This window comes from Phallusia mammillata, chromosome 5 (assembly GCF_965637545.1).
Source record: "Phallusia mammillata chromosome 5, kaPhaMamm4.hap1.1, whole genome shotgun sequence".
NCBI classification, from domain to species: Eukaryota; Metazoa; Chordata; class Ascidiacea; order Phlebobranchia; family Ascidiidae; genus Phallusia; species Phallusia mammillata.
The window spans coordinates 1021218-1035644 of record NC_137256.1 but is presented as its reverse complement, the minus strand read 5'-3'; the positions used below and the strand labels follow the sequence as shown (position 1 = coordinate 1035644).

At 37.3% G+C, this 14427-nt stretch overlaps 2 protein-coding genes across 3 annotated transcripts; one reads left to right on the top strand and one right to left on the bottom strand.

Moving 5' to 3' along the window:
- Positions 1–89: 89 nt before the first annotated feature.
- LOC145228578 (protein phosphatase 1 regulatory subunit 42-like) lies at positions 90–4604 on the top strand. Its single transcript, XM_080093692.1, has 8 exons — positions 90–348; positions 610–776; positions 1286–1424; positions 1582–1668; positions 2079–2226; positions 2765–2884; positions 3417–3690; positions 4084–4604. Exons 1-8 carry the CDS (start codon positions 217–219, stop codon positions 4508–4510), a joined length of 1494 nt encoding a protein of 497 aa, XP_079949818.1. The 5' UTR covers positions 90–216; the 3' UTR covers positions 4511–4604.
- Positions 4605–5515: 911 nt separating this feature from the next.
- On the bottom strand, positions 5516–13703 carry LOC145228580 (uncharacterized). 2 transcript variants are annotated; one of them, XM_080093695.1, is made up of 8 exons: positions 13513–13703; positions 12979–13166; positions 11173–11286; positions 10435–10584; positions 9090–9200; positions 8280–8374; positions 7715–7880; positions 5516–6235 (listed from the first exon to the last, which is right to left on the bottom strand). In XM_080093695.1, exons 1-8 carry the CDS (start codon positions 13583–13585, stop codon positions 6194–6196), a joined length of 939 nt encoding a protein of 312 aa, XP_079949821.1. In that variant the 5' UTR covers positions 13586–13703; the 3' UTR covers positions 5516–6193. The 2 variants fall into 2 exon arrangements, with proteins under 2 accessions (XP_079949821.1, XP_079949822.1); XM_080093696.1 differs by lacking the exon at positions 10435–10584 and having other exon boundaries at positions 13513–13672.
- Between the last annotated feature and the right edge of the window lie 724 nt (positions 13704–14427).

The following is a 14427-nucleotide window of genomic DNA, read 5'->3' as shown; positions in this document are numbered from 1 at the left end:
AACTTAAAAAAAATTGTCAAAAAATGTCAACTCTTTGTTGCCACAAGTGGTGAGTTATGTTGCTAGGCTACAAATGTCAACGTCACTTTACAAGTCTTGTGTTTTAACATGGTGTATCAGATTTTAAATTTTAAGCAGCCAAATTATTGCTATGCCAAGATATAAAGTAAACTTACAGATGTAGTTATGTAACAGGTGTTAAACACAAAAACAGCCATGGTTAAGTTAACAGCGGAATACATTGCCCGCTATAATGGCCACACAAAACGAAAACGCGACGAACCAACAAATCAATATCTGAAAAGACTGACACACCTTTACATGGCCGAAAGGAATATTGAAGATATTGTAAGTACTTAAAGTCTGTAGTCTACGAGCAAGGATATTTAGAAATCACCCTTAAAAATGTAAATTTATGAGCTGAATTTTCTTTGGACAAAGTTATTTTATTTATAAAGTAAACCTTAACAAAGGTGTATTTTTTTGGAAAACAATTGCTGTGTGAAAAAAAAATTTCACTAAAACATTCATGTTTGCCACATCTTTTACAATTATAATGTAGACTTTTTGAGCAATGTGATACTAAATTATTGAATTGTTGTTTTTCAGGATAATTTGGCTCTTTGTAGGAATTTGACAGTTCTTTATCTCTATGACAACAAGCTAAACAAGACAATCAATCTTGGGACAGCCCCTAACCTGACACATCTCTATCTACAAAACAACAACATTTGTAAAATCGAGGGCTTACGTTATCTGCACCGACTAACTAAATTGTAAGTATCTATGATGGTGGTTTTTTTTTTAAAAATCTGTCTGATTTTCCTTTAACCTCAGTTAGTTTGGAACAAAAAAATATCCGGATTATGCAAAGATCTGGATTAACCGAATCCAGCTGCACACAGTACCAGTTGTTTTGAAAAAATATATTGGAAATTTGTTTTGGCTGCACAATGAAATTTGCGCTAAGACATTTGATTGTCCTTGCTTGTCCACTGTATAACTTGCTTTTCATTGGCTGCTATTGATCTTGCACACAGACATAGGGGTTGTGCATGCACATGTGGGTAGGACAGGTTGGTCCTGTGCGCTGAGATCTCGATGGTAACTACCATATTCCGCAGACTGGCTCAAGAATTTGTTATTTCAATAAGTGCTGCAGTGCAGTAACCCTCGCTTTCAACTTTGAGAAGAATTGAACTGTACAAATAATCCAAATTGAACAAAACTATTCAATTATTTCTTGTGAAACCTATCTAAGGAAACATATAACATTGCACAACAGGTATCTTGGATACAACAATCTTTCAGTCATCGAGGGTTTACAGGGAGCAATAAATTTACGAGAACTTCACGTTGAATATCAAAAATTACCTCCTGGTGAAAAGTTGTTGTTCGACCCCAGAACACTAGCTGCATTAGGGGTAAGTATAAATACTTTTTAGTATGTTTAGTGGATCAATATACTTTTTTGGTCTTATTGCAACTCCTAAAAAATATACAAAAAAAATTATTTGGCACATTTTTAAACATAAGTCACCGTTTTTCTTTTCTGGTGTTAATAATTACTTTTTTTTGCAGCAATGTTTGTCAGTCTTGAATATATCAGGGAATCACGTCGACACACTTTCAGATTTAATTCCACTTTCACAGCTGATTATACTTCAGGTAAAAAAAATGCCTGCATATAAATATATCCCTTGCTTAAAACGAAAACCACTTTTAACTGTTTCTTATTCATTTTTGGTAATGAAAACATTATTTGTAAATGCACCGAGCCAATAAATGATAAGCTGCAGACAGTGCACACTGTTTCAACCTATAAGGTCTGATCAGTGCAGCTGGTGACGAGAGATCGGCCGCATTGGCAAGTTATCTTTAGAAGATTTATTGATCAAAAATGTTTGTTTCTTTTTTAATTTGTTGTTAATTTTGGTGACATTGTAGTGCAACCAATATGAATTAACTGACTTAAATAATCATTTGAATGATTACTTGAATAAGTAAAAGTCGTTTTAAAAATATCTTCATCATGCTGAGCCCCAATATTTAGTACTAACATTTCTTGTATCTTGCAGGCATGTGACAATGAAATTGCAGACTTCGAAGCAATGCGCGTTTTCCTTGCTGGTTGCAAACATTTGTCAAAACTTGACTTGAACGGGAATCCGATTTGTCACAAAGCAAAATACAGAGACAAAGTTATTGTTATGACACAATCACTAGGTAAGATGGAAGTTTATTTCATCATAATTTAAGACAAACACTTCAAGATCTTTATTCAAAACTTTAAAAGGAAATCCAGTTAGGGGTGTTGGCTTTCATTGTTTTGCCATTTAACACACTACACATTAACTACTTAAAATTGAATGATATCAGGTACTTTAGACGAAGACTTTTAGAGGAGGTTTAGTAAAAACACATTGTCAGTAATGTATAATAAAATGTTAACAATTTATTACACAAACCTTTCAACAAAAACAGTTGTCATCATTAGTTAAGTGCTCAAGCTATAACAACCTCTTTCTGAGCATATATATGTGATTGTTTTTGCTTGTGCACTATTGCACTGATGATAACAATTGTTTTTATAAATGTTTGATTCTGCATCACTGGCTTTTTTGTTTTTAATATTGTAAATGATTATGTTGCTTGAAACGATTTTATATCAGGCCCCAACATAAAGTGATAAGGTAAAATTGTAGATGTCTATGGCAAACTTGTAATTGGAAAACTAATTAACGATTCTTCCATTTTCAAACAGAGTTACTTGATGGACGTGAGATCAGTCGACTTGAGAGACAATTTCTTGTCAGCTGGAAAGCATCTAGAGAAGCAAGAAGAAAAAGTCGACTGGAGAGAAATGGATTTGGTGATGATGCAGGTCAGGATAAAACTAAGTTTTGGTGATGTAAAGCAGTGTTCTTTAACTTTTTCTTTTAATGCTTGCTTGTGGTTAAAGTAACAGTTTTAGGAAACTGGGCCAGATTTCTTTTAGGCCAGATTACAGACATAAAATGAAAAAGGCAGAAACCCAAATGTAAATTGATGTTGTTGGTCATCGCTAAATTAATGCTGCAAATTACCTGCAACTTTTTTGGTGGATCCCAATGAAAACTTTGGTACCCTTGCATTACTGTTACTGTTGTGGTGCATCCAGGTTGAAGAGCCCTGGTTTAAAGCATTTAAACATAACAACCAAATACTGCAAAACATCTTGAGCTCCTTTTCTTTCCTGTTTAAAAGCATTATTGTTTTATGCTTAGCTTTTTTTCATGGAGTGAAACAAAGAAAAAGTTTGTTAGAAATCTTCACAACGTTTTTGTCATCAGAAATATACCAACAGATTTAAGGATGTTTTGCCTACAGTAGTAATACAGCGCTGACATGAATTTAAAACAAACTATCTTCTTCAGATCTTCCCCCTCTTCATCACCACACTGCGATCCCGACTCCACCTCCTCATTACATGATGGGAGGACTTCCCGGAGGCAGGAAGAGGTTTGAAGCAATCCTAGCTAAATCCCGGAGTCTTCCCAACTCCGCTCTTGCTCCGATGAAGACACTGAGGAGGAAAGCTCCCCACACCACTCCTGCTCCTCCTGTCAACTCGACTCTGATGGATGCGGATGTTAGGAACAATGGGTTGATGTTGGGGCAGAAGAGCGTCAGTGATTTGACCGACAGACGGTGAGTTCAAATGTTACCAACAACAAACTGAGATGAACATGAATTCATAACTGGGATCAGCCCTGAAGTGTTCACGCAGACGAGTAATCACGCTTATATAACAAATCATAGAACCCCGATGGGCCTGGCGTGCCAACAAAATTTCAGGCTGAATGGTGGATCTAAATGTTACCAGCAGAACATTCCTGTCACTATATAAGGCTGGTTTTGGTTAACTCCTTAAGGCCCTGAAACTTTTTACATTTTTAAACAAAACCTTTTTATCACAGGAAAAGTCTGTGAGATAAACGGTGTTTCATTTAGTTTTTATATTTTGTCGCACAATTTTTTTTTACCTACAAGGTGTGGCACACCAAACATTGCAGCCAGTTTACCGATCCATATTCTTCACAGGAAAGCCGAACGACAAATGACGCCGCATCCAAATGCTACGCGTTCAGGCCGTACACCAGGTGGCGTGCTTGCGCAGTCGAACGGCAGTGCACCTCCTGCTCCAATGACATCACCCGAGCCCCCCAACAACAACGGTGATATGATGGGAAGCGGAGATATTGTGGAGAGCGCTAAAATAAAGAGAATAAACCGGAGCAACTTGGAGCTAGGAGCGAGAGGAAATTATCCCTCCTTGAGAGGAGTGAAAAAAATGAAGCCATCATTGAACGGAGGAATCATCTCGGAATCGGCTAAGTCCTCATCACTTATCAACGGGGATTCCCACAGCGCCCTCATGCGGAACGGAGGAGAGGAGACAAAAAACTCCGCCGAAAACTTGTCACTAGTGGTCGCCAACGGGCGTGTCAACAATCCTCCGAACGAGTGACGGTGACATCACAACTGTTAATTATTGTTGTTTTTCTTTGTCGTTTGTTTGCTGCTCGTGTTGCGGAGTTTATAAAACAAAACCGATGTTACAAGTTGCTGGTGGTTTCATTCTCGGTTAGCGAAACAACACCTACATGGGTTGAATCATAAACAACGATTTATTGTCACGAGGTTCCGAGGTCTAACCAGTTGCCTAACTATAGCGAACCAGCTTTCTCTGTTGTTAATGCCCAGTTGTGGCGTCGCACAAAATTGGTGAGGCATGGGTCTACTCCCAACAAACTGTTAGATGGCTACAATCTCTTGTCACCAGCTGCACTGATGAGACCTTATAGGCTGAAACAATGCGTACTGTATGCAGCTTACTTATTATTTCAACGACATAACATTTTATATTTACGAAACATTGGTTACGAGTTTGTTTTAATCCTTGGCGGGCGTCGAAACACCGTTACGCGAACAACTACTCGTTTAATTGAAACCTGAACAATTTTTGTTTGGAATTTTGGTTTACCCCCCAGAGATTTCTATATGGTGGAAATGAGGTTGGCTACTGACCAGATTCGAACCTACAACCTTACGAGTGTAAAAATTTTGCGGTTTAACCGAAACAGTGTCGGATTTTTGCTGACCGGAAACAAAGCTTTGCAATGTGACATCAGGTTGAAGGATTCTTATAGCAAAAGCACTTTAACTTCACCAAAGTGGTTTAAGGCAGAGCTTCTCAAACGTGGTCGCGAAACATCATGTGTTATTGTGTCATTGTCACAATAAATGGTATACGTGCGTAAATTTATTGTTTAAACATCATTCACACAAGCTAAACCTATAATGGGCCCACGTAGAAATTTCTGTTGTAAAATGGGGTCGCAGAGCAAGAAACATTGAGAAGTCCTGGCTTAAGGTGATTACCATATTTTCACAACATTTCCAAACTGCTTTAGAAACGCTTGCCTAAAACACTAAAAATCTGCTCAAAACCTCCACAACAAAATCCACAAGATATATTTTTTAAATTTATTTTTTGAGGAAGCCAGAGAAAACCAAAAGCCAACAACAGTTTACAGTGAACTAAAACAGAACTGAAATCCAACTCGAGATTTTGTTTTAACTGAAAGCAGCGAATAACAGCTGACTAATAGGGGACTGAAAGGCCTTCAGAACGATTCCTGAAAAGCCGAAAATAAATCACAACAAACCCTGACGACCGGGATTAGCAAGAAAGTTTCTTGTTTGTAATTTGCTACTTATCGATTAAATCGTCTTTATTGATTGTGAATGCCGTTTAGAATCAGAAATTTAAGTTTATTTGTGATTTAATAAATCGCATTAGCAGCACCTGGATCAAATTGCGAAATTTTGGAGAATTTATAAGACCGAGAACCACAAACCTATTAAGGTACAGTGCCGAAAGAGATCTTACCATAAACGCCAAGGTGCCGAATCGAAATAGTGGTGAAAAACCAACGGAGAATTTCGGACGTCCCAAAATAATACACACCACCTACAAGGGCGCCCCGTGGTGGTGAAAGTGTTTGTTCGTCGACAACTACGTGCAGAATGTTTAAATACGGTCGAACACAAAAGCGAGCACATCAATTACGTGGTTGGGTGAATGAAAAGGGGGGTGGTCTACTATGATGTCACAAATCTAACCCGCCACCGATGTTGATGACATCATCTAGTTTTGCTCGACGGCCGGAGCAGGAGATGTGTTCGGCTGCTAAAAATATGATGAAATAAATAGTTTGAGTTGGTTGCATCACAGTTTAAGTCGGGCCGAGTTCGGGCTTAGGTTTCTTAAACAAAACGGGCTCGATTCAGGCCTGACTTTACACTCTGTGTCAGTGTTTTTTTGAATAAATTTAAGTAGCTAGTTGCTGGACATGACCTAATGTCAAACAGTCCTAAAACGCCTTGTTTAAGACCAATTGTCTATTTTGTTTTCATGTATAGGCCTATCAATCTAACTTTTAGGCCTGAACGGGCTTCTCGAAAACGATTCGGGCACGGAGCGGGTTTCGGGCTTGTACTTTCGAGTTCGGGTTCCCATTTCAGGCCCATTCAACTCTGGGTTGCATATGAAAAGTTTAGGTGTTGTGATAACAAGTAACAATCAGAAAGTTGTTTTATTTTACATTGATGCTTTTGCTTTTACAAAAACAACAAAATTCTGCCAGGGTGAATCGTATTTTTTTTTGTTTTTAATCAAATTACCAAGTTATTAAATATCACTATGTTTGGCAATTACATGACTTGCTGGGATAAAGTTTTGAAAATGTGCGAAGTAAAAGTTTTTTTCAGGCAACAACTTCAATGATTTTTCCTTCACATACAAGCGGCTCACTCTGCTTACATCATCCAACTTATCAATTATTTATGCAGCACGAACAACTTTAATGGAAATGTGGTTGGAAGGTTGATGGGAGTTTGGGGAAGATGGACATTTTAAATTCCAAGCAATTTTACAGTCGTTTGATTTTGTAGGTAAAAAAGATTGGTAAATATCAGCATTATTCCAATTAACATGGAAATTACCACAATAGAGATACACCGAGCCAATTAACCAGCAGTTTCAGTGTCCAACCAACAACTGGCATTTTGACATCAAAACTTGGCAACTAAGCAATAAAACTGCTAAAAGATTAACAGAACATCAAAACAGACGTGATGCTGCCACCGTGCTACAGGCACCTGCTTAAAGATTAGAGGGTCAATCATTTGTTATCGCGCGGTGTTTTCGTTGCGTTGTTACGTGCTTGCGTTCTATTCTTTTTTCCTTTGTTTATCGTGCACTGTACTAGTCGCATTCAGTGTTATTTACCCTGATGAAGACGACCTGTATAGGACGTCGAAACGTCGGAATAAAATCACATTTGCCAGAAGAGCTCTTTAAACTTGATTAACAATTACCATCTAAAAAACTAAACTAAAGTCAAAATTTTTGTAGCAAAATGTCAAACATAAAACATAAGTTTTGACCAGTGGTGGGATTCAGATGTTTTGTAATCAGGTTCTATCACAAAAGTCAAATGTTTCAGCCGGTTCTGTTACAAAAAGTTTATTGACAGTAACTAGTAATGCTAACCGGTTCGCTGATCTAATAAAATTTCAGGAGACTGTTCTATAGAACAGGTGCGAACCGGCTGAATCCCACCACTGGTTAAGAATAATTTTTTTTAATGGGAAACACTTTTCTTACATCGGCCTCTTGCTTTTGTTCTCCTGCTGCTGGTCTGGGCTTCCTCGGACCACGATATCTGGGGTTGCGGCGTCGCTGGGGCCGTTTTTCACCCTCACCACCATTTTCTTCTGGGGCAGCAGCAGGGGCTTCCCCATTCTCAACAGGCTGGCTGTCTCGAGGTGGTCTGGATTAAAACGAAAACTGATTAGTTAAATGGGATTTTACACTACAAAAGAATAAAGGAAGAAACATATTCATCACAGCATCGAACTGGACTTGCAAACTAGAGTTTTTATTTCAACCTCAGACATGAGACAATTTATGCACAACATGTTCCAGTCTGTTTCACTTCGTTTAATTTTTTCTTGAATTAAACACGTCCCAACGTTAAACATGTTACTTTACTTATTTTGTTAAACTTGGCATACCAATATAAAGCAGACATTTCGAAAGTTAAAAAAAGTATTTTTGGTCACATTTTTCATTGGGCTTGACTAATAAATGTGCAAGTGAATTGCCCTAAATGGGCCTAAAACATATGCAGTACATATAGATGTATTTTTAAAATAATCACTGGTCTTACCCCTTGCGACGAGGAAACCTTCGCTGACGTCTCGGAGCCGGACGTTTATCTTCATTATTCTGATCCACCCCATTCTCTACAACTTCACCATTCTCCTAAAACACAAAACAAAAGGATACTTATTGACTGGGCATGTAATTGAGGAATTCATTGTAATGGAATAAGCTTTAGAATCTGTGCAAGATGAATATGTCAATGCACCTATTTTGTAATTCAGGCTGTACAATAAATTACATATGAAGCATATAGCTTGGGCATGTCATAAAGAAATTAATTGGAATGGAATTCAGCTTACTGCCTGTGCAGTTGTGCAGAAAAAAAAGTCTTTTTATTTATCTTTAAGTTATTTGAAAAAAACTATAAATTACACATTTTGTTTTTAATTTTCTGACAGGATATGACGATTCTAACAAACATCAGCTTATGTAGCGACAACACTGTTGATATCACAAAATTGTTGCACAGAGTAAAGCAACAAAAATACCCTTTATTTCATCTAATGCTGGGGTCGCAACCCCGCCAACTGATTTGCGTGTTTATATTCAATTTAACCTGTTACACTGCTTGTTTATAGTTTTTATCATGCCATTGTCTCAAAACTCAGCCTTACATGCACAGAATACTCTGCTTTCTCTTTATTATTGATATCGGCTGGCACGAACACCATTACTTCGAAAAATGTCGGCATGCAAGGTCATTAACACATGGAAACAACAAGTAATTTGGCACGCGCAGCCTAAACGGCTGCAGACCCCTGATCTAATGCGTACATGAAACCCATAGGTTATTATGACTGTGATAAAACAATACCTGCTGGTTACGGGGAGCTCTTGGTCGACGTCGCTGACGAGGCTTAGATTCTCCCTCGTCGTTGGGAGGGCGCTCTTCCCCCCCTTCCTGTTCCTCACCCTCAGACTGTTTCTATAACAACCACAAATAATGTCATGTTTGAAATTTGTTTACGTGACAAAACTGTGGTTCTTTAAAGCATTGTACTGCATACAAAAGTATACGTAAAAAACAAGTTTGTCCAACCTATTGTTCATTTTTCGTCCCAAACGTTTTGTTGGATTTGGCCTATCAAATTCACAGTAAAGCCCACCAACTTGTAAAAGTCAGACAACTTATGCATTTTTTCGTATACCTGCTGTATTAATTTTGGACACAAAATGGCATCCATGAGGCTCTATCATGCAACAATGGGTTGGACTACTTGTGTTTCATACATACTTTGCTGCATACCATGTGATTAGTTTCACTTGGATAGGCCACAGGAAATTTGTTTAAATCCCACAACAACGCAGTTTGCAGAAATAGGTACTGCTGCATGTTGGATAATACACAAAATTGGTAAAGATCAATTTTATAAACTCCAAAATTCAAATTTTAAAGTTACACCACAGCATAAAAACTGCCTGGTCTTGTAAAAATTTGGCCATCACACCATTGCCTGGTGTACAGTATTCATTAATATTTAAATAGCAGCTGCAAAACTTATGTATAATTTATGCCGGGCAAAAACATTTGCAAGCCCGGCCGATGATGGTTAAAATTGCACACCATGCGTCACACGTTTCGTGCAGCGCAAAACATGATAATAATAGTCGACACCTTTTGTTTAGTCCAATTTGTTTTCCAGGCACATGCAGTTCGTTTTCTAACCTAGAACAACTACTTAAATGGTTGAATCAACTACGAAATGAGGTTATATTGTTCCATATTAACCTCAAGCTTAAAAGTAATGGACACAAGCATGTAACATGTTGCACTAAAACTAGGTTCTATGCTTTAAGCCAGGGATTCTCAAACTGTCGGTTGTGAAATATAATTTTGGGTTTGCAAAACATCATGCATAATTATGTCATTGTCACAATAAATGATATATATATTTGCGTAAATTTATTGTTTAAACATCATTCACGTGTATAAGCTATACCCATCAAGGGGTCACATAGAAATTTCTTTGCCAAAATGAGGTCGCAGAGCAAGAAAGTTTGAGAATCCCTGCTTCAAGCAGACTTAACACATTATTTGCTAAAGGATTAGGTATTATGTCTTTTCAACAGACAAAAATGAACTTGACTTTAAAACTAGAAAGAGGCATTATACAGTTGACCCATAGATATTGTCAAATATCCGTAGCTTTAAGTAATACCTGGCGACGAGGGCCACGCCTGTACCATGGTGGTGGCGGGCGTCTATAGTAATAACGCCGAGGTCGCTGGTTTTGACGAGGTGGGGGAGCGTCATCATGCTGGCCTTCGTCTTCATGCAATTCACCATCAGTACCCTCCTCTCTACTACGCTGCACCACCAATATACTACAGCTTAGTACCGTGCACAAACACATGCACCAGTTTGCAGCACTAAACATGTTTTCTAATAAACTACAACAACAGATCAATTCTTACTTAAAATGAAAGAATTGTCTGAGTATCTACTATAAGGTGTCTACATTTTGTTACTATGTTGAGAATATTTTTGTTGATGAATTGTACACCTGGTAAGTCACCAAAGAGCAGACATTGCATTTAAATTAATTTCAAAACCTCAACAACTTTGTATTTTTTTGGAGAGAATTAGTATATATTGTGTTGATCAATACAAAGACTTTTATATTAACATGTGTCTTATTTTACCTTTTCGTCACTTACATTTATAATCTCCACAAAACACCAAATCTCTGTTGCAATGTTGTTGTTTAACACAACAAAATAAAAGCATAAATTCTAAAAGCTATTCCCAGTATCATTTTCCTGAACTAATTGGATGGGTAAACAATGTATGTATATGTTACTGCTTAGCATGCTTTGATGAATAAATACATGCAGCTCATTACATCAGATTTGCACAAACCAGTCTTTTCACAAGCAAATATAAAATGTAAACTTACTGGCTTTCTTCCCCGTGGTTGCCATCTCTTGTATCGACGTCGATCAGCCGCAAACTTGCTGCCTTTCACTGGTTCACCTCCCGGCCCGGTCACGTTCGCTGCCTCTGGGAGACCCTTAACACAGAAAAAAAAATAAGTGTCAAGTAGGTGAAGTTTAAATTTAACAGTATTAACCAGTGGTGGGATTTAAGATTTTTTGTTAGTCGGTTCTATCACAAAAGTCATATTTTTCAGCCGGTTCTGTTACAAGAAGTCCACTGACAGTAACCAGTAATGCCGTTCGTTGGTCTATTGCAGTGTTTTTCAACCTTTTTTGAGCCACGGAACACTGTATGCATTAAAATAATTTTGCGGAACACCAAACTAATTTTGATGTATTGAAACATAGGCTCTGACACTAAAGCGCTAAATCGCTGGAAATGCAAAATCGCACATAAAGTTATTAGTAGTCACTGAAACTGATGAAAACGCTTATATATAGCGCTATTAAAGTTGGGGGGAGGTTTTGTGAAAACATAACTTTAAAACGACTATTGTATCAAATACAATATTCGCCTAGCTCTCCGCGCAAACAAATTTGCTAAACGTCAGAAAACTTGTTGAATCTCGTTTCGGCTTAGACAGGGTCCGAATGTTGTATATTTCTTAAAGCTCACCCAAAGTTAAATTGCACTAACCGTCAGCAATTTACCTGCGATTCAGCTGTTTAATTATTAGACAACGAGTCTTATTATTGAACAACATTAAATGGAGTCTATCACGATAGAACAAACTGGTGGTGGCGGAAATACTTTCGTAAATGGAAAGCCATTTCCGTCCATCGAGTTAGACCAGTGATTTTCGACAGGTGTCGACATGAAACACTAGTCAAACCATACAAGTCCAAAACAATAAACTTTTACACTCAAACCAGCGAATTTCTCTACGGAACACCTGACGATCTTTCACAGAACACTAGTGTTCCGCGGAACACTGGTTGAAAATCACTGGTCTATAGAACCTATGCGAACCGGCCGAATCCCACCACTGGTATTAACTATTTAACACTCTTTTAACAGGTTTTGAGTATTCACTATTTAGTTTTGGTTTACAGCAGTAAAACTTGTGTAAAAAACCTAATACCTTTATAGTTGCATACACAAACAATTTAAACAGTTTAAGTTGATTGTAAAGGGCAATGTTGTTCTTAGCATAATCCTGACGTGATTTAAATACATCTATGTTGCCCAACCCGATTTAGCAATGCTTGTTCCTCCAGCAAGATTCCAACCCTTTGGGGCCTTTTCTCTTTACCAGGTACAGCTGCTGCACTTTTACTATTGTTTTCACCTATTTACCACCTTGTTTTGGAGTTTTTGCTACATTGTCACAATGCGTTTTGGATTGATCCTTTTATTGCATGTTAATTAAACTCCATATGGATCGTAAATTACAACCATTGCAACTTATTTTTTGACAAAATAGTTAATTGCACGAAAAAGCTTTTTGACTAGATTCAATTGTAGTTTGTTTGTTGCACATAAACAAAACTCAATACAAATTACTTGTAATATATAAACTATTGCTGCCAGGCATAATATCAAGTTTATAGAGCTCTTCTGGCAAATGTATTTTTATTCCGACGTTTCAACGTCCTATACAGGTCGCCTTCATCAAGGTAATAACACCAAATGCGCGTAGTACAGTACACAATAAACTAAGGAAAAATAATTAAGAACAAATGTCGGAATAAAAATGCAATTGCCAGAATAACTCTATAAAAATTAATTGATACTTTAATAATAGCTGCAAAACCATACAACTTACTTTTTCTCCTTCAACCACATCAAATTCGACAGCCTCTCCATCCCCAACACTACGCAGATATTTCTTGGGGTTGTTTTTGATAATTGCAGTCTGGTGGATAAATACATCCTCCTTATTGTCGTCGCGATTTACAAAACCATAACCATTGCGAACGTTGAACCACTTCACTACACCAGTACAGTGCATAGCTGAAAAACAAATAAAATGCAAATATTTGAGGCTTATTAGGTTTCTAAGTTTAGCGTAACAATAAATGCTAGACACAACAAATTTAAACCAGGACCTTTATGCCCACAATTTTATCTCTGTTTAATAAACAACGTTATGCAAATTTAAATTTCCACATGCCAAATAGGAACAACAAATAATTGGTTTGGATTAAATCTATAAAACGTAACAAAAAATGCAACATATTTATGCAAATTTAAAGACTACAGGAGTGAAAAATATCTAGTTTTCCAACCCGGATGTTATTAATGGCAGAACCGGATCCGAAAGTTTGCAAACCGTTTTCACTATTTTAAACTAATTTACCAAGCACTTTCTTTTCAGCTTTCACTGGTTGATCCTCAGTGGTTTGGTCGGGCTGGTTGGTCGACTCCGACATGGCGCTGTTTTTCGGATGTTGTCAGATGTTTACAGACTTCTCTCTATCTCTGCCTCGGTCTCTGATGGAATGGCGAAAACAGTTTGTCACGTCACTCACCCACTCTTATTGAATCGTTCGCGCGTGTCATGCGTGTGAAGAAAAAAATTCTGGGGTGCGAATTTCGGCAGATGTTTTCACGCCTTGTTTGCTGCAGAAGTTCGCAGTTTTGTTTTCTAAATTTTACTTAACTATGTTATAATGCTGCCCATTGCATTTTGTATTGTTGTAAAATTAAATTAAAAAAAAATTAGTAAAATTATTAAAGTCTGCATGTAATCATTATTAGCAATGAAGTGTTCTATTATTTAACACAGCTAAAAAATGTGTCAGAAGTTTGGACTTGTGCTTAAATGACAAGAAAGAAAGGAATTGATTATTGTACCAAAATAGAACAGGATAAAATGGCGGCAGTATGCAGAAAATGTTAATTTTTTTAAAATGCGCAAAATTACTTTCGTTGTTTACGATATTTTTTAATTAAAACAGTATTTTGGTAAACAATTTAGAAACTATAACTTCCCCATTTTAAAAATCAAAAATACCTGTTGGCGTCATTTTTGGATTAGTTTATTGTTTCAAATATGCAACGAAATGCTACATTGTAATTTCGTCGCATAGTAATTATATCTCATAAAATTTCGGAGCATCACACAATACTGGGGCTTTCCAACTTTCATTCCGCTTGGAGAAAATATTAGCTCAATTGCGCCACTACGCGGTGTTTAGTCACTGAGAAATACAATGACAAATGGAAAATGAATTTGTTGAAACAGGCGACTCCCACAACCTAAACTCTGTGG